This window comes from Penicillium atrosanguineum (genome assembly GCF_028827265.1).
Source record: "Penicillium atrosanguineum strain IBT 20685 chromosome Unknown utg000004l_segment0_segment0, whole genome shotgun sequence".
Lineage (NCBI taxonomy): Eukaryota > Fungi > Ascomycota > Eurotiomycetes > Eurotiales > Aspergillaceae > Penicillium > Penicillium atrosanguineum.
The window spans coordinates 1,137,336-1,164,820 of NW_026623136.1; the positions used below are offsets into that span (position 1 = coordinate 1,137,336).

General features: G+C 50.3%; 13 protein-coding genes across 13 annotated transcripts; 7 read left to right on the forward strand and 6 right to left on the reverse strand.

The window, feature by feature from the left end:
- Positions 1-209: 209 nt before the first annotated feature.
- On the reverse strand, positions 210-1,501 carry N7443_005731 (uncharacterized protein; the record flags this gene model as incomplete). The annotated part of the gene is made up of 3 exons (XM_056885787.1): positions 210-1,090; positions 1,218-1,248; positions 1,310-1,501. 3 exons carry the CDS (start codon positions 1,499-1,501, stop codon positions 210-212), a joined length of 1,104 nt encoding a protein of 367 aa, XP_056741235.1.
- A 1,687-nt stretch (positions 1,502-3,188) lies between these two features.
- On the forward strand, positions 3,189-4,068 carry N7443_005732 (intradiol ring-cleavage dioxygenase; the record flags this gene model as incomplete). The annotated part of the gene is made up of 2 exons (XM_056885788.1): positions 3,189-3,380; positions 3,433-4,068. 2 exons carry the CDS (start codon positions 3,189-3,191, stop codon positions 4,066-4,068), a joined length of 828 nt encoding a protein of 275 aa, XP_056741236.1.
- Positions 4,069-4,724: 656 nt separating this feature from the next.
- Positions 4,725-4,998, reverse strand: N7443_005733 (uncharacterized protein; the record flags this gene model as incomplete). The annotated part of the gene is made up of 2 exons (XM_056885789.1): positions 4,725-4,837; positions 4,866-4,998. The coding sequence occupies 2 exons, from the start codon at positions 4,996-4,998 to the stop codon at positions 4,725-4,727; spliced, it is 246 nt and encodes an 81-aa protein (XP_056741237.1).
- A 528-nt stretch (positions 4,999-5,526) lies between these two features.
- Positions 5,527-7,320, reverse strand: N7443_005734 (uncharacterized protein; the record flags this gene model as incomplete). Its single annotated transcript, XM_056885790.1, has 3 exons — positions 5,527-6,126; positions 6,197-6,611; positions 6,764-7,320. The coding sequence occupies 3 exons, from the start codon at positions 7,318-7,320 to the stop codon at positions 5,527-5,529; spliced, it is 1,572 nt and encodes a 523-aa protein (XP_056741238.1).
- Positions 7,321-8,534: 1,214 nt separating this feature from the next.
- Positions 8,535-9,344, forward strand: N7443_005735 (alpha/beta fold hydrolase; the record flags this gene model as incomplete). The annotated part of the gene is made up of 1 exon (XM_056885791.1): positions 8,535-9,344. The coding sequence occupies one exon, from the start codon at positions 8,535-8,537 to the stop codon at positions 9,342-9,344; it is 810 nt and encodes a 269-aa protein (XP_056741239.1).
- Positions 9,345-9,492: 148 nt separating this feature from the next.
- Positions 9,493-10,891, reverse strand: N7443_005736 (uncharacterized protein; the record flags this gene model as incomplete). Its single annotated transcript, XM_056885792.1, has 4 exons — positions 9,493-10,400; positions 10,454-10,614; positions 10,668-10,770; positions 10,831-10,891. 4 exons carry the CDS (start codon positions 10,889-10,891, stop codon positions 9,493-9,495), a joined length of 1,233 nt encoding a protein of 410 aa, XP_056741240.1.
- Positions 10,892-11,770: 879 nt separating this feature from the next.
- N7443_005737 (EI24 domain-containing protein) lies at positions 11,771-12,692 on the forward strand (the record flags this gene model as incomplete). The annotated part of the gene is made up of 3 exons (XM_056885793.1): positions 11,771-11,872; positions 11,940-12,520; positions 12,575-12,692. 3 exons carry the CDS (start codon positions 11,771-11,773, stop codon positions 12,690-12,692), a joined length of 801 nt encoding a protein of 266 aa, XP_056741241.1.
- Positions 12,693-12,945: 253 nt separating this feature from the next.
- On the reverse strand, positions 12,946-13,581 carry N7443_005738 (uncharacterized protein; the record flags this gene model as incomplete). The annotated part of the gene is made up of 1 exon (XM_056885794.1): positions 12,946-13,581. One exon carries the CDS (start codon positions 13,579-13,581, stop codon positions 12,946-12,948), a length of 636 nt encoding a protein of 211 aa, XP_056741242.1.
- Positions 13,582-18,304: 4,723 nt separating this feature from the next.
- Positions 18,305-20,722, forward strand: N7443_005739 (putative mucin family signaling protein Msb2; the record flags this gene model as incomplete). Its single annotated transcript, XM_056885795.1, has 1 exon — positions 18,305-20,722. One exon carries the CDS (start codon positions 18,305-18,307, stop codon positions 20,720-20,722), a length of 2,418 nt encoding a protein of 805 aa, XP_056741243.1.
- A 1,110-nt stretch (positions 20,723-21,832) lies between these two features.
- On the reverse strand, positions 21,833-23,207 carry N7443_005740 (uncharacterized protein; the record flags this gene model as incomplete). The annotated part of the gene is made up of 3 exons (XM_056885796.1): positions 21,833-22,138; positions 22,233-22,785; positions 23,068-23,207. The coding sequence occupies 3 exons, from the start codon at positions 23,205-23,207 to the stop codon at positions 21,833-21,835; spliced, it is 999 nt and encodes a 332-aa protein (XP_056741244.1).
- Positions 23,208-23,804: 597 nt separating this feature from the next.
- N7443_005741 (ATP19 family protein) lies at positions 23,805-24,329 on the forward strand (the record flags this gene model as incomplete). The annotated part of the gene is made up of 3 exons (XM_056885797.1): positions 23,805-23,931; positions 24,046-24,173; positions 24,281-24,329. The coding sequence occupies exons 1-3, from the start codon at positions 23,884-23,886 to the stop codon at positions 24,327-24,329; spliced, it is 225 nt and encodes a 74-aa protein (XP_056741245.1). The 5' UTR covers positions 23,805-23,883.
- Positions 24,330-25,031: 702 nt separating this feature from the next.
- On the forward strand, positions 25,032-25,607 carry N7443_005742 (uncharacterized protein; the record flags this gene model as incomplete). Its single annotated transcript, XM_056885798.1, has 1 exon — positions 25,032-25,607. One exon carries the CDS (start codon positions 25,032-25,034, stop codon positions 25,605-25,607), a length of 576 nt encoding a protein of 191 aa, XP_056741246.1.
- Positions 25,608-26,132: 525 nt separating this feature from the next.
- N7443_005743 (histidinol-phosphatase) lies at positions 26,133-27,246 on the forward strand (the record flags this gene model as incomplete). The annotated part of the gene is made up of 2 exons (XM_056885799.1): positions 26,133-26,900; positions 27,007-27,246. 2 exons carry the CDS (start codon positions 26,133-26,135, stop codon positions 27,244-27,246), a joined length of 1,008 nt encoding a protein of 335 aa, XP_056741247.1.
- Between the last annotated feature and the right edge of the window lie 239 nt (positions 27,247-27,485).

Below are 27,485 nucleotides of genomic sequence, written 5' to 3' on the forward strand. Positions count from 1 at the left end.
CACGGCAGGCCCTGACAAGGCTCTAGTTTCATTCAGAAAAGGGTACACGACACATGGATACGAGGAAATGCGTAGTTGCGGTAGCCTGCACATCGCTTTTCGCGAGAAGCCGAGGCGAATGACATCAACCAACCAACCAAACGTACAGCCGTAAGACCCAATTCGCCTAGCCACGCCTGTCTCCCAGCTTACTTCCGGTTCGTGACCTCTCAATTCACCCAAACTACGTTAGCGGGGCTATCAGCGACATCCAAATGCGCTATAGACGTAGCTGTTTGAGCATCTTCGCCCAATTTCCACACTTCAATAAAGTTGTTCTGTGCGTCTGAAATTGTAAAATATTCCTCGGAGAATATTGCTGGACTTATTGAATTTGAGGCGCCTCCAGACGCAGTGGTCGGAATGAGAAACAGCCGATTGTTGATTGAGCCAGTGGTGCTATCGAGCGCGAACGCAGCTACGAAACCAGGGTCGGTTGATGTTCTGGAACGGATGGTTGCGAATAGATATTTGGGGTATTTGCCTTCTTCCTGGGGGTTCGAGAACTTCACCTCATCCGACCAGTACAGGGAGCTGTTGGAGTATGCTGAATAGAAATGAGAATGATTAGCGTCTGACTGTACTTGTCGACCAAAGAGGATGCGAGTCGTACCTGTGGGAAGGAGAGAAAGGGTCTTGTTCCTTCCAGTGAGAAGTCCGCTAGTACTGTCACGATTGAACACGGCTAGTTGATTGTTCTCTTCAAGAATCACATAGACAAACGAGGCTTGCGGCGACACGACCAGGTGTCTTGGATTGCCGGAGACATTTAGTCGCTGGAGTTTTGTCACCGTGTTGGTCGCTTCATTGTAAGAATGAGTCCAAATAGAACCTCCCATGTCATCTCCAGAATAGATAAATCGGCTATCAGCGCTAAGTGCGAGGCCATGGACGCCAGAATCACTGCTATAGCTGATATTGGCTTCGACCGATTCCAATGTTCCGGAGGATCCAACTGAGATAACCTGCCCGGGACAGCCGGCTGAGTAGGGTGCACCAAAAACAGTGAAGGGAGCAGTATCTGCAGAAACGATGTAGTTGACATTGTCACCTGTGAGACGTCAGCGAATATCATTGTTGAACTACCATCGAATACGGACAGCTCTCCGAAATCGAAGTGTTCCCTTCATACAAAAGGGAATAATTTTTGCCAATCGAGTAGCTTTGGTAAGAATTACCGTCTGCGATGTAAACATTCTTTTGGCTTATCTGTAATGGCCGGTCAGCATATTTATGTTGAAGTATAGATAGACCGCCGATAGTGACATACGTCCGTCGCAATCCACTTTGAGCTTGACACGTTCAGAGTCCCGTTATAAAAAACGCTCAGTGCAGAAGACTGTTCGTTAAATTCAACCCCATACAATGAATCGCCGCTCATAAAACCAGAGTAAAAATGATGCACTTGGCCCAGTACAGGTGGAGTCAAAAGGACGCCGAGCAAGCCGAGAGCCATCATCATTTTGTGTATGCTGCCTCAAATGAACCGCGAGGTTTATTGCGAACAAGTTTTTCAAAGTTGGAGCGATAAAGCCCACCTGGGATGTTCACCTTTTCATCAATAACTCACTGAACAGTAGCAACTAACCAACTGCTGATCAAAGCTTGACCTGGTCAGCACCCTGACATCCGCGTATTGGGCTGACGTTTGCGATACACATCCAATCGATGGCGCAATAAGATCAGCATTTATGCGCATCATTTCCCGATTATCGATTTGACCAGCGAAAAGCTTTTTTGTTTTTCACATAGCCTTAATCCTCATGTCCTAAACCTTGCTGACTAGTATCTCGTTATAGTTGATTAAGTAATACGCCATTCTTCAAACGTTGATACCCAGCAACTTGACTGCACGACAGCACGCACGGAACATGTAAATACCACTTGACCAGTTGGCATCTAATCGTCCTGGAGCCGAGACATGTCAGATTTATTCCTTCACACTAAGACTCCTGTAAGCTCATGAGTCTTTGAAATTCAGGGCTGTTTGGACTTAGTTGGGTTAGCATGACGCGCAACCTTGAATTTATCTGGGCAACGCCAAGAAAGACGCGTACACACCCATGTGGGCAGGGCAGTTCCAAGGGGTGATTCTAAAAGCTGACAATCTGCACTAAGAACCTGGGATAGGAATTCGAACAACACTATCCATGCAGACGTACGCCAAATCCATCGAGCTGAAACCCGACTTTTGTGGCTCTCGCCCAGTTATGGAGTGGACTTATCACTTACGACTCAAAACCAACACGGAGCTCTCCGTCCAGAGATTGCCAAGATATGTGCCGTGAATTAGCGTCCGTTGGTTCAATTCAGACCCACTTATTAGAACTTTGCAGTCTGAACGATTAGCTAGATAAGTTAAAACCGGAGCGCGCGGCAGAGGCTGAAATACCGTGTTGCATGCCGCATATAGCTGTCGAGTCGCGGTGGAACGTGAACGCGCTATTCCTGATTCGAAGTCAGCAATTGAAAATTGAGGCATAACATGATGGAATTTTGCAATCAAGAGAAAGATCCCTGGAGGACCTCAATAGCCTCTGAGGAAGGCTGAATCGGCTTTTTTGTTGCTAGCGAAGCATTTTGAGTGCAGGAATTTGTAGGTTTAGTCTTCCTAGATAATAGAATCAAGGAAATACGCTCCAAATGGCCTTGTAACAGACTCTCCATCTTACTCTATCTCCAGTGATCTGATGTCATCAGTCAGTGGGCACGGTGCTGAGAGTAAACGGAAAAACGACTAGACTCTAGGCAGAACAAATGGAACAAACGTCACATACGCCACGAATAGTATAAAGTGATGATCTTCGCACATCAGACTCGGCTTATTCCAAGCCAAGCTCACATCTGTGATCATTTGACACAATGCGCACCCTGTTTCTTTCCCTTTTCACTATTGCTGCTGCGATCGGCAGCGTCACTGGTAAATTTTTTCTTTTCAATCCCTTCCTTTTCTACCACTAACAATACGAGAAGCCCATCCCGAACGACATGACCACGGCAGCCTAAAGCATGATCTCCATACGATCTCTCATCGTACCGACTAGTGTGCTGGTCAAATCAACGCACGTCGTGACACTGTGATTAAGAAGCGCAAAAATTATTTGAACAAGCGCGGTGCAACGCCTCCAAGTTCGTTAGCAAGTCGATACATGTACAGTGAGCTGCAGAATACGACTTGCTTGCTGGCTCCTGACACCATCTTTGGCCCCTACGATGTCAATGGAGAGCTTCATCGTCACGATGTGCGCGAGGATGAGGAGGGCATCAATCTCTATCTTGACCTGGGCCTGATTGACGTTGAGACCTGCGAGCCTTTGCCCAATGCTTGGATTACTATTTGGGTATGCGACTCTTCAGTCTCAGATTCAGAATTTTGACTCACAAGACTCACAGGCTTGCAATGCCACCGGAACTTACTCTGGATACACTGGAATTGACCCGAACACCGTCTCAGTCCTGCCTGGATGGAGCACAAGAGAAGATGGCACTACAGATGACGAGACCTTCCTGCGCGGGATTTCTAAAACCAACGATGCCGGCTTTGCTGAGTTCCTCACTGTCTTCCCCGGTTATTATGATAGCCGAACCACCCACATCCATGTGGCAGTGCAGTCAAATGTGGTCAGCGATGACACCAGTTATTCCAATGCCTCGATCCAGCACGTGGGTCAACTTTTCTTCCCGGGGGAATTGATCAATTCAGTATACCAGCTAGCACCTTACCACGCCCATTTATCGACATTGAACAGAACCTTGAATTCAGAAGACTCGGTTTATAGCGTCGCCAATGCTGATCGTTACTCTGCTATTATCTCTACTGAGCTAGTGGGTGAGATCTTAGCGGATGGTTTGATTGGGTACATCACTATTGGCGTTAACAAGAGTGCTTCTGCTATTGCTACTGTTGGCACCCAGGTCAATGTCCAAGGATACATCCCGACGGTTTCCCTTACCAGTGGAGCCCAGGCTGCTGCAAATACTAAAGACCCTCCCGAGGGCTACCGTGCCAACGGCATGAGGAAGCTCTAATTTCCATTTTCAGCGTGTTGAGCATACGAAGTGTGTAGCTATCGAGGAGCTAGTTATGGACAGTACTTAATTCATGTGGAGTTGGACTGTATTGCAGAGGAGACCCGAACGAGGCCCGAGGCTATAAAAAGGAGGGAGGAAAAGTTGGTGTCGACAATACGGCGATACATACTTTGATGTTGTGTACCGAGCGGGAACCATCCCCAAGCGGACCCACCGACAGAAGGGCCCGGAGAAAGCTTCTGTAATTACGGTGATTTCGATTTCCTTCCACAATAGTTCAATTGGCCTCGCCACGGGGTCGATGTGGTCCAGTGCCGTTTCAGACACCACGTAGGGTGCCAGCTGATTGGACAGGAGATTGGAAGCAATATATGAAACTTGATGGCTAGGCGCCAAGCGACATACCGGGCCGGCCGTTCAAGAAGCTTGTCGTGAGGAGGAAGCGTTGAGAGCGCTTCAAGGGCCTGTCTCCCAAGATCTCCCTGCTGAAGGGGATAGTGAACTTTGGACCATTTCCCGAGTGCCTGCTGATGCTGACGGCTGGCCGCGCGCTTCTTTGTTGTTCGGAGATACGCCTAATGCCGAAATATAATAGAGCCGCGAATGATTCATCTATGGGAGAGTGGCAAGCTGTGACCGCACATTACCGCACATTAACGCACATTACCACGCCGAGGTCGAGCCATGCCCAGCACGATTTCGGCGTGCTGGCCCGGGGCAGTGACAGTCAACGCATAGTGAAGATCCCAGGATCGAGTGGGCCGTTCTATCAACCGGTTGGTAGGATTTCTGACTGGTCGTGCTGGTGCCGGTCTGCCATCGAGGTGGCCGTGTGGCGACTTGGATGGGCTCGCGTTGGAAGGCGTAGGTCGGAAGCTCTGAGCGACAGCCGAAAGGCGTAAAGAATGCACCCCATTTGATAGCCATATGCAGCTCGGTAGGACTGCGTTATATTATGGAGGCGTTATCTTTCTGTGCAACGACTGACGGCAGCCAGGCAACTGAAATGACATTGTTAGCGGTAATTCCACTATACGCGAGACACGCCGTGCCCATGCCGGATAGCACCGGCTGAGGGCCCAGATCCAGGGCAATGGTAATGCTGAGGATTCTCGGGAAGTACGATTGTTGTGCGTAAGCGTTTGCTTCCCAGGGGGATGTCAGCCTAGCAGGGGGTTGTCAGGCTTGTTAAACGGTTTAACCGAGGAGTGGTTGGATCACATATGGGCTTAGTCGACCGTAACCAGGAGTGGAGTGCATAATTACGCTATATACATAAATCGAATCAAGGGCGGTGTCTACCATTCGAGGTCTCTGGTGATCAAAGTACTCCCGGTGATCAAATTGGATGGGACCGGGCGCTTCCCTTGGCGACCAAGCACCGAGTCCAAGCTCAATTAATGCCGCCGGGCTCGGGCCGAAATTGTTCGTCTTGGAACAATCAGGGTGCTCCTTTCACGACTGCTTCTGCTTAATCGAGCGCCATTCGATCAGGACACTTCCCACAATTGTAGTGCAGGCCAGTGCGACGGTCAGGTACCAGGTCCGAACCAAGCTCCGATCGATCGCAATCACAGCCTCATCCCACCGCTGCTCGGGGACTATCTTCTTAATATCACTAAGTCCATGGTACGCAATATCCGCAGGGGTCAGGCCGGACACAATGTGTCTTAAACTCTGCGATAACTCGTTCGTAAATATTACCTGCGCAATAGCAATAAACACCGCCGGCCCCATGCTCTGCCCGAACAAGATGACCCCGATGCCAAGGTTGACATCTGCGGCACTTAATGTTGCCTGTACCGCGGTTTGGGAGCCTTGAAAGCCAATGCCCCCGCTGAAGCCTGCGAATCCGGAATAGAAAATGATTTGAGCAAGGGATAAGTGGGGATTGTAAGTAGTCATCAAGCCGGCCGCAATAGGCATACAAATAGAGCCAAATATCATAAAGGGGGCATAGTATCCGAACGTGGAGGTACCGATGCCGTGTATAAAAATTCCGAGCATCATTCCAACCAGGATTGGGATCATTAGATAGCCACTTTCGCCTGGGGTCTAACCGAGGATTACATCGTTAGTGCATCTTTCCAGTAGCTGCGAACGAGTCGGTTTACCCGGGGCTTACCCGGGATTGAACGACTTGATAGTAAGTCGGCAAATACCATTCCAAGACGTTTGTCATTGAGTTAGTGCATGTTGTGTAAATGAAGCCGGCGATGACATTTCGCCTCCCAATGACGCGAAAAGGAAGCGCAGCGGAGTCTCCGCGTCGATACTGATTAAAGAAGAAGGCGATTAGTAACACACCAAATACAACAAATAACCCAATAACTTTCCCATCTGACCAGGGGTACTTCGTTCCCGCCCATGATAGTGCGATGAAGAGCGCAGTCAGAGACGGGATGAACAAGCAGTTGCTGACTAGATCTAGCGCTTTGATTTTCTGGGCCAGTGTAAGGTTATCCCCTCGACGGGTTGGTGGGTCTGATAAAAGAAAAACCATGGCCGCCAGTGATACAGCGCCAATTGGAAGGTTAATCCTAGAAAGTGGTTAGTGTGAAGCCACTCAGGTCAAGCAGAAGAGGCACACCAGAAACACCATCTCCAACCCAAAGACTGCGTTAATGCACCGCCCACTATAGGCGCAGCAACGATTGCAAGAGATTCAACGCATGTCATCAAGCCCACATACATTGGTCGCTTGTCCAGTGGCAGAATTTGAACGGCGACTGCGAAACACCCTGCCAAATTGCCCGCAAATCCAAGGCCGGTTACTGCTCTCCCAATAACGAACATCAGTGACGAAGCCGCCGTAGCACAGAGTAAAGAGCCGACAAGGTATATAACAACACTCATCAGAAAGACCCTCTTGATGGAGAAAAGCTGATATAGCTTCGCAAACCCAAACTGAAACGCGCATGTGCAGAGTCGAAAGGCGGACGAATACCATCCGACATCAGCAACCGTGTGAAAGTGATCAGTGATGCTCGGCACAGCGGTCGCAACAATATTGGCGTCGAGACCCCCAAGGACCAGGATCAAGCAGAGAGCGAGGACTGTGAACCAAAATTCTGTTCCTTTTGGGTAGTTTGGTTCCGTACGCAAGTTGGATTCGAGGTTAAGAGCTTCAATTGGTGCTGCCGCGGGTGCGGTAGATAGCGTTTGATTTTGCGATCGCGGTTGATTAGGCGATACAGGGGCCGCCTCATGCTTGGGTGAATGGTCCTTAGTGGTGGCTGGGTTCTCCATTCTGCGAGATTAGAATTGGAATTAGAAGTGGAATATGAGAGAAGAGAGGTTACGAGATCAGACAAAATAGGGTGTGATCTGATCGGTCAGCACGCATGTGATTGCCTTGTCTCCTTTCTAAACACCTCGAAGCATTCACCATAACACTGATTATTACTGCCCTTGAATATCGAATATCTGATGTCTACGGAGTAATTCACTATCGTAACTAGTATAACCTATAGGAATGAATGGCCTTTAGGAATGACGTCCGTGGCTGTTTTCTCCGCAGGCTGTGACTCGTAATATATAACCATCCGAAGGATTGGGTCCTTTTGACTTCACCAAAATTATGACAGAGACAGGGTCCATAGAAGGATAGTGTCTACAAAAGTAGGAAGCTTCAGAAGCTTCAGTAATTTTGAGAGAGCAGCACATTGACTTTTGTCAAGATTCGAGCGACGAGTCCGATAATATTATAGTTAGACTGCGCCAAAGCCCACGTTTGGGCCCAGCCATCTAGGCCTGAGCCCAACCCACAGCCCACTATGGGTCCCTATTAGGGGCCCACGAAAGCCCAACTTTACATAAAATCAAAGATACTATATAGACGCGATGTAATGGTATATAAAGTGGTAATTCTGCCAGAAGTTCACCACTCCCACACCGAGTGTACAGCTGGTATCGCTAGTTGAATCGGTGGGTCTCTACAGTTGGCGCGTTAAAGCTAAATCATTTTGGGAACCAACTGTCGACGTCAAGTAGGCAAAGAAGGTTTGGCGCGGTATAGTGGCCAAGCCCTTACACAAATATATTCTTTAACCTTCTACCCACCCCTCATGCACGGCTTTAGACCACGCTCAGAACTTTGGTTGGGGGGCGGGGCGTGGATGAAAAAGGGAGGTGTATGCCAAGGTAATAAAGTGGATACCACCAGAGTTATATGCTAATCCTAATTAGGAAGGCGGTCCTCCAACTCTGGTCTCTACAGTAATATCTAATGAAAGAAAACTGGATGGATATCGCCCATAAAAAGATGAGAGAAGAGCAAAATTTCAAAACCCTATCTTGGGATGCATACACAATATCAGTCACGTGGTGTTGTGGTGCCAATGGCTGCCTAAATTTGGGGGTGTAATATGGCCCTATTGTGGTATAGCCGCCCAGGTGAGAGATAACATGTCTTTCCAAGGCTGACTAGGAGTCTTCGAACAATCATCATTTTCCATAGCGACATGTCTTCATCCACGCTCCCAAACCTAAATGCAAAGCCTGAGCTCTTCTTCCAATCACTCAATGGCACAGGTAATGAGACAGCTCTATTGATACACGGCGGATTCGGTAGCAACAAAGAATGGGATAACGTAACACCCGCGCTCATCGAGAATGGCTACCACGTGCTTCTCCCAGACCTGCCCGCCCACGGTCAATCCGTAGCGATCCAGCCTTTCACAGTCGACTACGCAGCTCAACTAATCTTCGAGCTGATCGCCAAACATGCCCGAAATGGCAGCGCGCATATCGTAGGTCTGAGCATAGGCGCGCATGTTGCCGCCTGCGTCGCCGAGCGTGGAGGGCCTGATCATGTCCTTTCGGTCATCGCGTCGGGATACAATGTTTTCCAACCACCTCGCTTTACCGTACCGCTTTTCGCACCACCCGTCTTCTTTCTGCTACATTTGGTTAACGCCGCTACGGATCTGCGGGCAGAGTTGGCGGCTTGGCAGAATGGCGAAGCATCCTACGCGCTAATTAAGGAGATGACGAGGACGATCGTTCAATCGAGAGAAATTGGTGACATTCATATACGTCTGTTGGCGGTCGCAAGTGCATCCACTGACACTTGGTTGTCGAAGGATCGTCCTGGCAGCTCGAAAAGGCTTCTTGAAGCCGTCGTTGGCGGACGTGAGAATGGAAGTCGCGCCGTAATGCATCATAGCATCAGACATAGTTGGCATATAGAAGAGCCTGCGTTGTTTGGGGCGTTGATACTTGCGTGGATTAGGGACGAGGCATTGGATAACAAATTTAAGGACGTTGAGTAGACTATACAGAGGCAAGGTTAGCTAAGTGTTCGTTGCCTGCTAAACATACGTATCGATGAAATACTTTATGTAGCCTACACTACTCTAAACGTGTGATGGACCCAAGATCTCGGTAACAATGTGTAGACGATTAAAAAAATGAATCAATTTAAGTATAATCCCCCTCATTGTATTTAGGTAAGGATTGACTTGGCTTCACATGATGGAAGCTTTCTGAAATACTCGGAAAGAGCTTTGTCCAGTAGTTCCACACCAAAGCGGTTGCAATAGTGGTCGGCACGGCAATCACCCAGTATATCCAGATCTGGCTCGAGACGGCCCAACCTGAACCACTGTCGTAATGGAAGAATGACATGCTGAAGAGCGCGCAGATAAAAGTGGGAGGTAAAAAAGTGAGTGTAACAAAGGCAAGGGTCTTCATAGTTGCGCTGTCTGAACGAGCGGCACGGCTAATCTCAACAGTAGTGCCTGCGTCATGCTGAGCAACAACATTGAATGCTAGCTGAATTTCATTCTGCAGTCGTTTCTCGTTCGATATTGAGCGTTGTCGTGCGCTGTCAATGTAGCTTTTAAAGAATGCTAGTCTTCGAGAAACCTCTTGGTGAGCTGCTCCTGCCCTGCTATCCGTCCGAGAGCCGACGAAAACCTCGTGCTGTCTCCCAATATGCTCGATATTCTGAACTGTCACTTCGAGGGCTTCGGTTACGTGAATTGCATGGCGAGCGATATCGTGTAAGCGCCGATAATCGGGCTGTGGCTTTTGACCTGACGACAAGACCACTTTCTCCTGCTTTCGGACATGATCTCGGATGTCCCATACTGTGACATCGTCTAGACGGGCAACATCTTCCAGAATACGAGTATAAACCCAGAAGGGGTCATTCATCCGATCTGGTTCGGGACTGAAGAGCGATTTCAACATATCTTCGGATGTATCAAACAGTAGAATTCCGGTTTGATTAGTCGAGGGTAGCCATCGTGTGAAGACCTTGACCTTTGACCAATGGTATGTCATATCCATGGCTAAATGCTTAGCTTCGAAGTATGCCCAGGTATCTAGCATTTGTTTTAGCACATTTTCAATTCGGGACATTTCCGAGCAGATTTACTAAATCCAGTCACTGTGTCCCCATTATGAGTTGCCTCGCAACCGAAATACCCGTTCGCGTTGTCGATATATTTGGACCACCAAAAATGGGGCATGCAAAAGTGATTTACCAACCATTTCTGAAATTTCCCGTTCATGCTGATTTGTTCAGCGTCCACAGCTCTAGATGGATCAGCTACTTCTCTGAATACTAAGAGCTCGAAGTTTTCACGCACACGATGAAGACTTGAGTATCTTCTAAGATCATCCATGGTGGATATGACGCATTATCTGTCTGAAAGTCTTCGAGTGGTGCGTCGTGCTTTTGCCAGCCGTGGTCTGCGCTGTCAGCGACTTCCTAGAGGGGCTTTAAGCGAGCTGAGCTCGCTGAAAACCTACCTTGACGCCATTGATGAACAGATACACTGGAGTGACGATTTAAACTGCTGGTTGGAAGCATGGGGGGTCAGATATTGTTTTGTCCGGAGATCTGAGAGTTGAGTCAAGACCCCGCCCCGTCTAATATAGCTAGTGTAATGTGTGACACGGGCGATTCAGTTGCGCTAATGTACTGTGGCTGTGCACAATACTAAGCACACGCGAGTCTTCTTTTCTGAGATGAGGCCCATCTCAGACTTTGTCCGCGATCGCCTAGAGTCATCCTGGGATATTTGGTTTGATATTCTCAATTTGTAATAAGATAATACACGCTCGGAAAAAAGAAAAAAAAAGGGGTTGCTCTAGTTCTGATGAGTCAAGCGATCGTAAAATGCGCCTTTACAGAGTACTCACACTTGCAATCCTGACTTTTTGGACTGCATAGCCTCGCTAGAGCACGCGCATGATAAGTCGCTCACATTTCTGCTGGATGTTTACTAGCCAATCATCCTTTTGATCGGGACTCTATTCGCCGGTCATGAGGCTGATGGTCACTTAGCCCCGGTCCCCTCTCGGGAAGTCGCAGGGCGCCCTTGAAGATACGATCGCAGACCGTCCATTCGGTGCCCGAGACAACAAAGGACAATAGAGGGTAGCCATACTATTTCTATGGCCTTTCAAGGTTCTCGATGAGACTAGAGTGTTGGGCGCGTTTTGGGCGCATTTGAGAATAAAACCTCCGCTCATCTGAAGGGGATGGATCGGTTATAGGCATATCAAAATCTCAGTTAGATTATTGATATATGTCTTAGATGCAGAACAAGTAAATCTGGAATAGATCTAACCCAATCACGTCATGACGTCACTGTTTCCGGCCCAGTGGAGCTTTCCGCACCGACGACATCTCTTCCAATGTTGCCCCAACCTCAACTTCCTTTGCACAAGACTCATTAATTTCGCCATGTCAGACAAAGTGAAGGATGCGGTTATTGCCGAGGCCAACAGTGTCCGTGCGGCTTCCCAAGATGTTGTCAAATCCGGCGCGTATCTGTACCCGTTCAAGGTAAGTCGGCGCTCAACGAGAATGAGGATCATAGCTAGATCTAACCTCGAGCTGCGGTATTGATCAGGGCATAATCTTCTTCGCAACCCACAAAGGTCTCTGGGGTCCCTTTGCTTCCCGCGCCGGACGGACCATCAGTCTGGGGCTGGGCGTCACGACAGCCATGTTCTTCTTCACCTACGTGCCGCAGATGGCCGTAATGGCCCTCACCAGTGGCCCACTGGCTGCGGTTTCCGCTGCTATACTTGTCCTAAGTGAAAGCTCTGCGATAACCAATCTCCTCTCACGCTCCTTCCTTCTCGAAGATGCACTTCTCGACACCTTCGATGGTACCCTCATCGCCCGCAACCAGGAGCCTCTCCTCGCACAGGGGCGCCAGATCAAGCCCCAGTCTGGAGGTAGGACTGCCGCAGCGAGGCTGGGAAAGATGCTTAGTCGCCCCTTTACACGACTGAAGCCACAGGCGCTGCTACGATCGTTGATCTATTTGCCTTTGAATCTGATTCCCGTGGTTGGAACCGTGTTGTATATTGCTGTGCAAGGGAAGCGAGCTGGGCCGATGCTTCACGCACGATACTTCCAGCTCAAGGGTTGGAACTCTGAGCAACAGGGGGAATGGGTGACAAAGCATCGGGGGGCGTATACTGCGTGAGTATCTCTTTCCTATTTCAACACCATGGGCTTATGCTAACTTATTAGTAGACTTGGTATTGCATCCTTCGTCCTTGAAATGGTCCCATTTGCCTCTATCGCATTTTCTTTCACGAATACTGTTGGCGCGGCCCTGTGGGCTGCTGATATAGAGAAGGCTACAGAGTAGCGAGCGGGCTTATATAGAGAACCCCATTTTTGCAGAATCAGACAAAGAAAAGAAATGTACCAAAGGCTACATTACTATGTTTGAACGAGTCAAATCCAAAACAGCCTGAAAATCAGTTTTGCACGCCAGCTTCCACTCGGCTTCTCTGTGCGGTGTCCATCCCAAAGCTCTGCCTTGAACCGCCTTCGATCGAGCGCTATAGACCAATTAGCATTGTCTATCTATGGGTATTCGATAACCAACACGATTCAACTTACTTAGACGCAAATCCCAACTCGCGAACCTGCTGGCTCCCATTCGCAGACCACGATGTCGCTTCCTCCAACGAAACACTACGAACTCCATCGGTGGTAAGAGCTCTCAGCTCCTGACCCGCCGATGCAATGCCCTGCGAGATCTCCATCCACGTGTGTCGGCCAGTCTCCGCAAATAGCAAGCCAGTTGCTCCATAGGGCACATCTTCGTCCCCTTTGAGAACCGCGACTAAAACGATCTCAAACAGCTCTGCCAGATCTGCAATGTGCACATGATCCCACCCCCCAGCCCCGTCGCTAATGACAACCGCCTGGTCGTACTCCATTGATTGTCTCACAAGCGCTGGGATTTGGATGGAGAGCTGGTTGACGGGGCCGGTGCCGAGGCCGAAGATCGTAGGAGCCATGATTATGGTTGTCTTGATGTCGAGCTCGATACCAGTGTTGAAGACGGCCAGATCGGTTGTGCGCTGTTTGTACGCCTCCTTGGACTCGCGAACCTTCTGGTATTCGTATACACCGTCGGTGTCGAGGAGCTCGCGGGTCTCGATGTAGGTCTTGCTAATGGGGTGGTCGCCGATACTGGATGTTCCTGATGTCTGCTTTTTGTCAGATATTGAGGCTTGTGGAAGCATGTCGAGTGAAGTCTTACATGAATGAAGTGGGTTTTCTAGCCTGTTGAGCTCTCTCGGTCGTCTAGGCCTGAGATCATGGCTACTGCAGAAGCAGTGTGGAATGCGGAGGCGGTGTTGATGATTACTTGTCAAGATTTGTTATCATTTAGACCATTGGTTTGAGAGCAACTATCATACCATCATAGTTGCTTGAAATTTTCCTGATGGCATTGGTCTCATCTAGGTTTTGGAAGGTGATAACTCGAACTCCAAGATTCTCAAACAAGGCCACTCTCTCCTCTCCTCGGATGAGGACATCTATCTGAGAATTCTGTACTGTTGTATCGGAGCTAGATCTCAGCTTCATGAGAACCGATCCGCCGCTATGTGGTGAATAAGTCAGTAGAAGAAGTGGTAGCAAAGCACGATATATTTTAGGTCTTTTCTCGGGTATCCTTACATATAGCCTGTGGCTCCAGTGATCAAAATCCTTGTTGGCTGCATTCTGAGAGGCTGCGTTCTGAGAGGTGAACAAAATATTTTGAAGAAGACTTGGTAAATTGAAGACTTTATACGATCTTTAATGCCTAATGGGCTATTTATGCTCTTGATTTATCAAATCCTGGTTTTTTAATACCTCACTATGATCTCCCTTCTCCTGTTGATTTATAATCCTCCCAGAAGCATAATGGTGGGTGTAGAAATGGAAAGTAGGCAGGTTGGACCTTCCTTGTCCTCATCCAGCTCTATACACCGCCCCGAACCGGCCCCTCTGTCGCTGTCTAGCCAAAACAATCGAGCTTCGCCTGGAACAGGTGACGGGCAGATTATTACCTCAGCGAACATAGAACCCATTGAATCATTCAAAGTTTTGAGCCCCCTCAAAACTCCCAATCGATGCTTGAAGTTTTCCAAGTTGATTATTAAGCAGGTGCAACCCCGAGACCCTGGTGGCTTGGCATTCGAGGCTTGGCTGGTACACACGCATGCTGGCACTGTTAGGGAAGATCTTATTTCAGGCGATGTCGCTTGCACAGGTGCATTGGTTGGCTTCATGTCTAGGACCATATTTTGTTTATAAACTCCCATACGGCACCGGGTTTGCTTCTTAATAGATCCCGTTCTTGAACTCGACGAAGCTATACTAAATACTAAAGCAGTATTAACTGTGCACCTGTCTAAATAGATCTGACCAGAATGACAGTCTTATGATATACTATTAGGCAACCTATAGGTGTATGGAGCGCTCTACAGCTCCCCTGAGAAGAAAATCTCAAGGGGCCTCTATACTTTATTCTTCAGCTCTTTCTCGACCTCTTTCAGCCCACCTCATCGCCATTTCTTAGACCTCTTCCAAGGAATCCCTATGAATGTCCTTCAATTCCTCCGGTGGAATTAGATACTGCCGCCTATTTGGAACATTTGTGTTATATTCGTGGTCCGGCTGTATATATGTGCAGGCGATGAATCAGATTTCAGGTAAGTAGGGGCCTACTTACCACATTTTGTTGGTCTGACTAGGTAGGAATTATAACATTTGACGCATATAATGTTGCAATATTGAAACGTTGTTGCTTCCAGAATCATGTATAATCGCTGCACATATGGCGTCGCGTCCCGGTGACGTTTCCACAGCGGCGTCTTTTTTACCTTTGGCAATTCACCATAATGGACCACTCATTTTCCATGTTTCCATCCCGAGGTCTTGGAGCCCTACAGGGCTGCCCAGATGGAGCTCTTATAATAATACCTTCCCGCGTGGCTTTTCAAATAGAATTCTACCCTGAACCACGGCCAGAAAAGGTGGATATATATTCAGTGCTAATGGTAGCATATCCCCACGACCCACCGGGGCACGTACATAGACACATCACCAGTGCCCACCTGAGCAGGCCACTCGGACTCGAGCCTAGAATAGAATGATCAAACCGACAGAGGCAATACCAGTATAAGGCTGAGACACGTAAGATCTGATAGAATAGACAAACCCTGCGACCGTCTAGAACCCACCACCGGGGCCCAATGGTCCAGCCACAAAACTCGTTCTAGACTAGAACCAGAACCAGACAGGCCAGCCATGACGTGCGATTCTGGGTCCGATCGCACAATGAGAAAACCCTGGAGAGCCTCCACATGAGATACGTGTTTGACATTTTTTGACAGGGCAGATGCAGACGGTCCAGACCACTGCAATCTCCACTTGTCCACCTTTTTTCCCAGGCCATAACAGAATCACGTGATCTTATGCATCATAGTTGATGACATAATACGGGAAATCCATGGGCTTGGGTGGAGACGATATCTCAGACAGATCAGGAACAGGTCTAGCGCGGTGCCTCGTCCGTGGTCCCGCTGATGATCCTGTATTATTGTTTTTTTGAGGGGTTCATTTCGCCTGTTGTGTCCCTTATATTCTTGGCTAGGGTTGCCCCTGCTATCTGGGTAGCATATTATGGGATCGCCCTGGCGTGCTGAAGTCAGCGTGACTTGAGAAATGCCAGCCTAATGGCGCCGTTGTCGCACGAAACAAAGAAAATGGAGCTAATAGTCCTGGAATAGCTATATATAACCACGGGGCTTTTGCAGAGCCACCACTTGCATTGTTTACTATTTTAGCTTCTTCGCATTGACTTCGAAGGGTTTCCACGTATCTACCTACCTTGCAAAGGCTCCCGAGTAGTTGACTATGGATAGGACCGAGCTTAAGCTCAACGTCCATGTTTACCTTGACACGGTAATGAGAGGAACATAATACCGCATTGCGCAATGCAACGGATGCAGAAGCATGTGCACATGCGCATTGCAGACTGAGCCACACGAGATCGCGAGATCTTGTCACAGGACCCCCACAACAATGCCAAACACAGGAATGTTAAAGTGACGATGAGAGGGGAAAGAGGGGAAGGCGTGCCAGTTGCCCCTTCATTCCGATCGGCTGTCACTAGACCTACACGTGGTACCGGCAGAATAAAAAGTCTGTAATCTTACAGTGTAGATCGGTGTGGTGTGCAAGTAAATTCAGCTAGTCAATAGTCTGTAACATGGTGATCCATCCTATCTACTACTGAATCCTGGTCTCAGCCCTCTTCTTGTTTTTGAGACAGGAGTGTGTAACCTGGTATGTAAACCAAATTGCTTTCACCAATTTCCCACCGACAAGCCATGCAGGATGACGACGAACCGAAGCAGTTAGGTCGTGGCTGAGCCCGCTTCAAATACCCAACACTAACATCAACACCACTCTGCGTAGGGCGAGGGGACGGCCCCAGAGAAAACGAAGGCAAAACTTGAGCGGCTAGCGCAAAGGCACGCTCATAGGATCTTTTTGTTGATCGCTTGCCCGAAGAGGCCAGGCGAGCGAGACTGGCGCCGCAGGGCAAGCCACTAAGACCTTAAGGAGGCTAGCGGGCCCGCGAAGGCTGGCGAAATCCCCGTGAAATATGGTGGTATTGCGCAGGCTCGGGAAGGACCATGGTCAGTGTACCTGCCTTTGCCCACGCACTTTCTCACTCCTGGAGCCACGCCCAGGAACGCGCAAGTGGTTGCGGCCCCACTGCGACGACGCCGTCGGTCTGGCCCACGGACGGACTGGACTATCCTACAAGCCCGCTGATTGTGATGTGCACTCGGCGTTGAGGCCCCGGGGACTGATCATGCAGATCCATCCATCTTGGGTTCAGGAGAACAGACTGAAAATCCAGATCTTCCCATCCTCGCCCATGCTCTTCCGTTATCTTGCTCATTTGTTTCACTGGTGCGTGCATTACCCACAGACCTGGAGATGATCCGATCGATCCTAGGAAACTGCCGATCGGGATATGAGTTGGTCGCTAGTCGTACAGAGGGCAATAACGGGGTAACGGTGGGAAGAGGCATCTAAGCTCCGGATTCCTGCATGGCCGCTAGTACCTGTGTCGCGGGATAGGGGAGCCGACCGGAGCGGTACCTGGATTGGGAGATCGAGATGGGAGACAGGGTTGAAATACTAGATATTAGCTATGAGTCCTACTTTCTATCAAGCGATAGCTGACCTGAGGAAGTGAACCAAACTCGGACCTGTAACAACACTAACTCGACATAACCAGGGACCAGCAAAGACAGGCAAAAACAGGCTCAAGAGAAAAGTGCGTGTCAATACAGAGAGGGAACAACAAGGGTTGGCAACAAAGTAGATAATTTACCGTAATTTACGGGTGGGTGTTTCACACGTGTTCCACCGCCCCCATTTCCCATTTCCCCTTTGGCCTCCCCTAACAGTATCCTCACACTTCATTCACCTTATTCACTCCTTTCTCTCCTTGTATGCTGCGTCGTCGACGATTTTCGGGTTGACCTGGGTCCTTGTCAATTTCACCCCTTACCGGTCACCTTTCGTCTCGTTTCTCTTTCATCGACTCGTTGCCCGGCCACTTTCTGCCTTAAGGCTGTCACTCCCTTACAGAACCACATTCGCTTTTCCATTCGGGTCGTTTCACTCGTTGTCGACCCCTTCCATTCGTTTATCGTGCTCGATTCGCCTGTTTCACCCTCCGTTGCCTAGACGCCCGGTCTACCTGCTGTTGCGACTGCGTCCCAATAGCTCGAGATATCCCGCATTTCTTGGACTTGGAATTTGATATCGGACGATTGTTTAAGCGCAATCGCGATTTTACACGAGGTGTTGACAGACGAGACCCATTACCCTCGTTCTGTACTCTCAAAGCATTCGGACGCCATTTGAATTTCCAGCACAGGATCGACCAACATGCGTCTTGGATCTTTGTCGCTCCTCACGGCCTTCGCCATTGGAGGCCTGCAGCTTGTCGCAGCTGAGGATGATACTCACGTCGAACGCCCCCGCTACTACTTCCCTCGCGAGGTGAAGCGCGTTGTTCGCAACTACACCCATCCCGACCCCGACCCCGAAACGGACACCAACCCACTCGGCTCGCTCCTCAGCAGCGCTGAGAACATTCTGGGTGGAACTGCTACTTCTTCGGAGGCTGCTGCATCCACAGCAGCTGCCTCATCTTCGGACTCCGGAAAAGAAGTTGTTGTGGTTGTTTCCATTGATGCAGATGGCCACCGTCACACTCTGACCACGACCACCCGTACCGCCCAACCGACTGACAAGGTTACCACGTCTACTACGTCCGAGAGCCCCGATTTGAAAGCCTCTGCCGCCACGACGACTGATGGCGCTTCCACCAACAAGGCTGACACCACCTCGGCTAGCACCGATTCCTTGGCCAGCACCGACTCCTCGGCCACCAAGGCCACTACCGCCGCCTCTACTGCCTCCACCGACGGAAGCCTCTTAGGAAGTGTCGGTGACACTCTCGGCAGCGTTGTGAGCGGCGTTGGAAGTGCTTTGAGTAGCGTCGGTGTTGCGCCCGCGGCCACTTCTACTTCTTCTGATGCCACCTCAACTGATGCCACCTCAACTGACGCGACCTCAACTGACGCGACCTCAACTGACGCAGCCATTATTATGGGCTCTAGCTCCGGGTCGACTCCGCTTGTGACTGCCTCAACCACCGCTTCTCCTGCGACAACTACTGATGCTGGACTCTTGGGTGACCTTGGTAGTGTTTTGAAGACCGTTGGTAGCGGTGTTGACACTCTTTTGGGCGGTGGCTCGAACACCACTTCTACCAAAGACTCCACTGCTCTGGTGTCCAAGACGTCCTCTATCGCTTCTGCTTCCGCTTCCGAGACTTCGACCGCTTCCTCAGGTAATGTGCTCGGTAGTCTCATCAGTGATCTCGGCCTTGGTGGCTCCACCTCCGCTTCCCCCAATGCTACTGCCTCGAACGGCTTGTCTGCCATTCCCGTTAGTGTTCCTGCGTCAACCACCGCTTCGCCGACTGCTACTGCTTCCTCGGATCCTCTTGCCTCCCTCGCAAGCAGTCTCGGACTCGGCGGACTTGTTAACAGTACCGAGACCAGCGGCACCGGCATTGGCTTGATCCCCACCCCCGTGGCTCCCGCTAGCAGCCCGGTCAAGTCGACTGCCATCACTGGAACTCCCACTGCCATCACTGGCACTCCTACTGCTGGTGCTGGAACCGGTTCTGGTACCATCACTAACAGCGTGGGCACTATTCCTACTCCTCACAACTCGGGGGGCTCTGGCTCTGGTATCGCGTCTAGCACTGTCTCTGGCTCTGGAGCCGTCCCTACCCCTACTGGTAGCGCCCACGAGAGCGCCAAGGCCACTACTTCTGCTTCCACCCCTGTTGTTGTCATCCCCGTTTCGACAACCAGCTCGACCGAGGCTACGGCGACCCAGACCGCCACGCAGCAGGCTTCAAGCAACACCAATGACTGGATGCCATCCAGCATTCTTGTTATGCCCACCGTTACGCCCTCTGAGACTACCAGCACCGGTACCAACTCCCAGGAGACCGCTGCACCAACCGAGCTTCCTGGCTCGATCACTCCGTCGACCAGTGTCAGCGAGGCTCCCTCTGACTCCATGCTGCTCCAGCTTGGATTCGACAGTCATCTTCCCTGGTCGTTCGTCGCTACCACTCCTCTGTCTTCTTCTCAGATCTTCGAGTACATCCCTATGGCCCTGAAGCACGCCATGCCCAATGCCGATGAGACTATGTTCGCCCTCGAGCCTTATTACTCGTGGCAGACTACTGGTTACAACGCCACCCTGGCTATCTTCTACTTCCCTCGTTCCAAGCTGGAGGCGCTGAAGACAATGAAGCTTAACCCCAACTCTGCCCTCTACAATTCTGACAGTGAGGCTGTTAAGACTATCATGGCCATGATTGATCCCTCGATTCCCCTTGAGTTCACCGGCAACTACCCTACCGACACCGGCAGCTCAAACACCGGCAGCACTGGCAGCACTGAAGGCAACACCGATGGTGGCAACACCGACAACGGGAGCGACGGTTCCGCCTCCAGCTCCAGCACCAAGGCCAGCTCCGTTGGCATCGGTGTGGGTGTTGTGGCTGGTGCCGCCGCCTACGGTGCCGGTATGTTCTGGGTCGCCCGCCGTTACCGCAAGAGAAAGCAGCTTCACCAGCGCTCTCCCTCAACCGTCGACCAGATGAGCCAAGGCTCCAACGCCGGCTCCGTCTTCGGCGCCGGTGGCCGTACCTCCAGCCAGCGCTCGCAGATGATCAGTGCCCCGGTGATGGCCGAGAACTCTCTGGGCTGGAACTAGACTCGACTGTGACTTGAAGATAGAAAACGCCTTTCCCCCGTCTCCTCAGCTTGCAATTGCCATTGACAGTTGGGCACATTGCCATCCCACCTGTCGCCAACCCGGCCCAACCTTGCGGATGGAGATTGCACAAAACATTCCTTTCATTGTTCATCTCATCACCCTGATTCGAACTATGTCAATATCACGTACATTTACATTTCCTGGCCATTTCACCCCCATTTCCCTTCTCGACCTTTCCAAGCGACGCAACTCCGTCCTTTGGATCTTGTCTTTTTTTCTTTTTGGAATATTCCCCCTTTTGTCTCAATTACCTTTCTTTTTTTTTTTCCTATGGCACTGTGACATCTGAATGAGAACGACCCTTAATTGCTGCCTCTGCCATCTGAAAATCTTAACCTTTTTACTGGTCATACTTTTTTTCGGCCTTTGCACATCCCTAATGGGTTGGGTGGCCTGGATCCTTGATGAGCCGACGCTATGCCCCTTTCCCGATTTCATTTTTCCTTGTCTGAATCTGAGCCTGAACTTGAACTACCTTCTAAGGTTCAACTGTTCAATACCTCTCTGTCTTTGTATTTTTTTGGTTCGTGTGGTTTTTGTACAGAAGTGTGCTCGGAGCCGCGGCGAGTAGTCATCACTAAGTGAATGAGAGGTGTAGATTTCCTACTTATTTTGTTTTATTGTGGATGTAGATGTAGATGTTTACTTTTTCTTGGAAGGGTTCCTCACGAGATGCTCTGCTTGGTTCCATGGTTGTCTCGACGGCCCGTCGGCAACCTTGGAAGGGATGGCCACTCAGGTGATAACTAAACCTACACCAATCGTACTTGGAAGCTATGGCTTAATGCAAAATTCAACCGAACGTCTAGGAATTGCTAACATCGATATTCAAGATCTAACATCTGATTGAATTTCCATCCGGTCTCGATGAAAACGAGGTTCTCAATAAAAAAAGAAAAGAAAATGGATATCGATGTATGAATCAAGAGAGGAAATAGATATATACAAGAAAAGACAGGAGAGATATAACAACCACGAAAAAAAAAAAAAAAAAAGAAACCAAGAAAGGAGATGCCCCGAAATGCATCACATCAGGATCGGCTTAATTCAATCCTTCTTGTCTTTTCCCGAGCCAGACAAGCTCCCCAACCAACTCGAAACAGAAGACCCACCCGCCTGCTGTCTGAGCTCGCGCGCCTTTTCACGCTCATTCTTATATTCTTCCCAGGACAGCCGAGCCGCCAAAGGAGTGGTGCCTTGTTCGTCAGGACGGTGGTGGGCATGGTGGGGCAGAGGACGAACGGCGTCTTCGCCGCCATAGATACGCAGTGCAGTGCCGAATGCCCAGTCGACAGCTTCTTCAACGGGTTTGTCAAAGAGATAAGGCAAAGACGGGACGACCGCGAGACCGAGCTAGAGGCAATATTAGCATCCCATACTCTCAAAGCGCGGACGCAAGTGCAAAGAGAAAAGGAAAAGAAAAAAAAAAAGAAGAGAGAAAACATACCCCAATAGGCAACCAAGTACGCACAAGCGTACTCTTCGCCCCCTTCACCATCGTTCCGGAATACCTCACCAGACTATGAATAGTAAACGCCGGCAACCCCATACTAGCAATACCCTGGAACAAAGCGCGCTTCGCCATAACCATGCGATAATCCTCCGCTAGCGAAATTTCCGTCGTAGACCACGGCGTAAGCTCCTTTTCTTTCTCCCCGCTCACGCTCTCGCCCAATGGACCCGCGATATTCCCCGTAGCCATACCGCGAATAATTTGGTCCTGCGGAAGCTCGCTAGCATCCTTATACGTCTCGCCGGGCGGCACGAGCGCGCGCCGGTTGCGCAGGTATGCCTTGTAGCCTTCATGGCTTACGTCGCCAATTAGGTAGGCCCAGGAGATTCCGTAGGCGGAGCGGACGAGCCAAGGGTGCGCGACTGGGCGGAAGGATTCGCCTATGTCGGAGGTGTAGGCGACATAGCGGTGGGCGGAGAGGAGGATTGTGCGGATGCGGTTGGCGTAGGCGGCGTAGCGGTAGGGGGTGTCGGTTGAGTCGACGGAGCTGGAGTCAGAGGAGGACATGGTTAGTTTGCGGTTTTGCTTTAATGACTGTGGTGACTCTGTGACTCTGGCTCTGTGGCTCTGTGACTCTTGAGGCTGGTTTCCTTTGCAGTGTACGTCATTGGCAGACAATGCGCCGGGAAGTGGAGTCGGGCTGTGCGGGAAACGACAGAGTTGATTCCAGGTCTTGCGCCGGGTTTCGGGGGAGAGGGGGAAGGTTGGGAAATTGCAAATCGGGAAATCGGGGAATCGCCATGGTTTGGTGCGGGAGTTGCGCACGTACTAGGGAGAGTAGAGGTCGTCGTAGAAGTCTTCTTCTTCGTCGACTAGCTGTTGCAGCTTTGCGGGGAGCTTCTCTCGCGTCACCGGCTGGTCATTGAGCGTGGGAGCTGGAGTGTCTTTCTGGCGAATCCCCCAGACCATCGTGATCGTGTGATCGTGAAAATAAGGAATAAAGTGTATAGAGAATATTGGAGTAAAGAGAAGACCGAGGGGCTCCCAGATGGGCGTTCGCTGAAATGCAAAGCAAGGGAGGGAAGTGCAAAAATGCAGCAAGTCCAAGGGTCAAAAAGGACAAATGGTCAAATGGCCCGAAATCATAAGATCGGACCAAGACCAGGCACTTAAATGGGTGAATAAAACCCGCGCGTGGCAGCCGAGAAGGTGCATAGCCGGGGTATACAGCGTTCCCTGGAATACTTCACTTTTCCTCCGAGGTTCTATTGCGGCTGTCCATTCAACCCGGTTATGGCATCCGTAACAACTATACTCTATACTCTTTACTGAAATTCACCTGGATGAGTTCCTGCCACTTCATTGCCCTCTCCTCCACAACAATTCAAATGCAACCTGCAACCTTCAACCACTTAGGCGCCTTCCTCTTCCCCGGCGCTCGTGACGACTTTCCCGAATGGGTCACATGACTCGGATTAACTCGGGAGATGATATGACTGAGCGGCAGCTGAGTCATCTGATACATGCACTAGCCGAATGAGGAAAGGCGGTCTTTTGAGCCGACTTCGTCCTCACTCCGAGCCTGAGGATTCCGCTTCCACATCGCTTTTGACCTCCAGCTCCTCTCCCATCTCACTCCCTCAAGATGGTCGTCTACTACCAGATCGCCGGCAAGAAGGTCGGCTCCCACGTCGTAAGTGCTCGATCGACCCCGGAACCATCGGCCGCGCTCCCTCAGTCATCCCTTTTTGCGTCCCGGCTACACATGGACCCAGGAAACTAATCGGACCTTTCCCCATTGATCTAGCTCTCCATGGCTGTCCTCGGCTCCATGTTCGCCGGCTCTTACCTCGCCCTGAGCGGTGGCTCCAAGCCCAAGACCGCCGCTGGTCCCCCGATCAACGCTTCTTCCAAGGAAGAGGGTGACTTCATCCAGTACGTGACCCTGAACGAAACATCGACTTGATTTGATCTATCGCATTGAATGAAGCGAATGGAAGTTTACGTTCGCGTTGGGGTTGATCAATGCTAACAAATATCAGAAATTTCCTGAAGGAGGTCGACGGCGACAAGAAGTCGGAGAAGCACTAAATTCCTCCCCGAATGGATTATATCGATGGACCGACCGTGAAACGTGAAATAACGTGATGCATTGAGTCGACCATTTTATTCGTCTGTCGCTTCCATGAAAGGACTACGAGATTGTTGGATTCCGTGGCGATGAAGCTGGCGGACGATTTCGGAAGTCGGGGGTGGATTTCGTGGATCTGTACATAAGAGGCGTGTACGCTGCATAGGACAATTTCGTGTTTCTTCTGACTTTGGTCTAATTTTTGGGGATCCTGAGGGGTTCTCGGAGCTGCGCTCATCTGAATGGGGAGTGCTGAGGGCCCAGGGCTGTCTTGTCTGTTGCTCTCCCTGGTCCATCACGGTCCCTTTAAAGGACTTGATTACCTGGATTGTGATCTGCGATACTGTCAGTCGCATTCCAGGAAAGCTGATGGGGTCTCCATGTAGCTTGTAGAGCTCCGCTGAAGCACCGTAGTACTACAGAATAGAGACTAGGATCCTAGCTCCACTGTGCACATTCGCATAGGACGGATGATCGGATTGAATCTTTAAGCTTATTACCCAGTCGCATCTTCCAGATAACACAAGCTATCAAGTTCTTCCCCGCAGTCAATCAGCTAAAACGTGCGATCCCGCGCAACGTGACCACACCAAGAATATTAACCTCCAACCGCGCCCTCAATTCCACACTCCTCCGCCCCCCTTTCCAAAACTCACGTCAAAATGAAACCTTTACCATTCCCCCTTCCCCTCCGCATCGGCACAGACATAGTCCACACTCCCCGAATATCCCGCCTCCTCAACCGCGCCGACTACCTAACGCGCTTCACCCGGCGCATCCTCGACCCCCAAGAACAAGCCGACTTCACAACGCGCTTCAAAGAAACCCTCGCACTACATGGCACTTCCACCAATCCACCAATCACGGCTGACATGACGCGCTGGTTAGCTGGTCGGTTCGCGGCGAAAGAAGCTGCGCGCAAAGCTGCGCCCGAAGGCGCGGCCGAGATTGGATGGAAGGATGTGGTTGTTAGGGCGCAAGGGGGTATTGGAAATAAGGAGGATAAGAGCTCGATTCCGGAGATTGTGTATTGGCCTGAGGGGAGAAGTGGGAACCCGGGAAGTGTGGGGAGGCTTTCAATTTCGCATGATGGGGAGTATGCCTTTGCTACGGTGCTGGCGTGGACTGGAGATGTGCATTCGCATTCGCATCCGCAGCTGAAAGGGAAGGAGGAGAAGGGGAAGGAGAAGAAACACAAAGGTCCGAAGATGGAAGACAATGAAGACCCGGGCAAATGAAGCATGAAATGGGAGAAGGACTGAGAAGACGCGGAATGGGCCCGAACTGAAAAAAAAAAAAACAGTCTGGAGGAGAAGCAGGCGTAGATAGACGCCCTGGGGAGGATTAAAAGGGATTCTCTTCAAAAGAGCTGGATCTCTTCGATGGTAGATGCGTTCCAGAGGTGAAGATGCTCCTTTGCTCCTTGCGGGCCAACGCACTCAATGCCTACTGTAAATGTACAACCCAATTGAAACTATAGTACTGTTGAATCAATTGAATCGTAGAATGCAAAATGTAAGCACATGTGAAGCTTGGATCAATCTCACCTCGGAGCATTTTAAGAGCGGAAATCCTTATCGGACTCTATCGCCATCTTCCCCTCGATCATCCAATCCCTCACCAACACTGAAAAGTACTTGAGGCGAAAAAGTAAGTCCAACTAAGTGTGCATTCTGTAATAAGGATCTCTTCTATTACCCTACCTCAGGTCCCATCCCAGACGCCTCCAACCCTCGATTACTAACAGTAACTCAGACACCACCATGCCATTCTCCCATCACAGCCATTCAGGGCAATTCTGCCCAGGCCACGCTCAAGACTCTCTTGAAGATGTGATCCAAGCGGCCATCTCCAAGAAGATGCAAGTCTTCTGCCTAACAGAGCACATGCCCCGCGCCAAAGAAGACTTCTATCCGGAAGAGGTAACCCACCCCCAACCCAACCTCCAAATCAACTCGTCATCTCGTCATCTTCAATCTAACCACCTCAAACAGGTCGAATCAGGCCAAACTGAAGAATGGCACTTTACCAACGAAGCAGCCTACTGGACAGAAGCCGTCCGCCTCCGCACCAAGTATGCCGCTCAGATCCAGATCATCATTGGCTTCGAATGCGAATGGATCCGGCCCGAGTCCAAGTCTCTAATCGAGCGCTCACTGTCCCGCTTCCCATTCGAGTTCTTCATCGGTAGCTTGCACCACATGCACACAATGCCGATTGACTATGATCGGGAAATGTACGAGAAAGCGCGCGATCTCGCGGGTGGTTCGGATCTGCGACTTTTCGAGGATTACTTTGATGCGCAGCTTGATATGCTGCAGGAGCTTAAGCCGCTGGTGGTGGGGCATTTTGATCTTATTAGGTTGAAGAGTGATGATATGGAGAGAAGCTTTAAGAGCTGGGAGGGGGTTTGGGCGAGGATTCTCAGGAATTTGGACTTTATTGCGGGGTATGGTGGGATGCTGGAGATTAACGGGGCTGCGCTGAGGAAGGGCATGAGTGAGCCTTATCCTAAGGCTGAGATTTGCAAGGTATGTTTTTGTTGATGTTGATGTTGATGTTGATGGTCATGTTGATGTTCATGTTCTTGGCTGTCTTGTTTCTGGTTATGGAGTAGGGCTAATACGAGTGGTCTAGGAATTCGTGGCTCGTGGTGGCCGCTTCTGTCTATCGGATGACAGTCATGGCGTGGATCAAATCAGCTTGAACTTCCACAAAGTTCTGGAGTTCCTGGACGTTGCTGGTATTGAGACCCTGCATTATCTGAAGCTGGCGGAGCCATCGGGGACAGTGCCCGACGCTCGGTTCCCGCGCACACATATTGCTGCTATCTCTGTGGAGGATGTGAAGAAGACGGCATTCTTCAAGGTTGAATAGTGCGTGCATAGTTGTAGATGATTCGATATACATAGTCGAGGTAGAACCATAATTGACGAATCAATCTACCTCTGATCTGCATAGTCTACGGAAAATAACGGTCGACAGTTCCGGAGACCCCTCCTCCGTCAGGGTGCGGCCTCGGAAGCACGGGGCAGGCTTTGATCGCGGGTGTTCTGGAACGCCCTGTAGCGGATCTAGGAGCTATAGAAACATTCCAATCAATTGACCGTACAAAG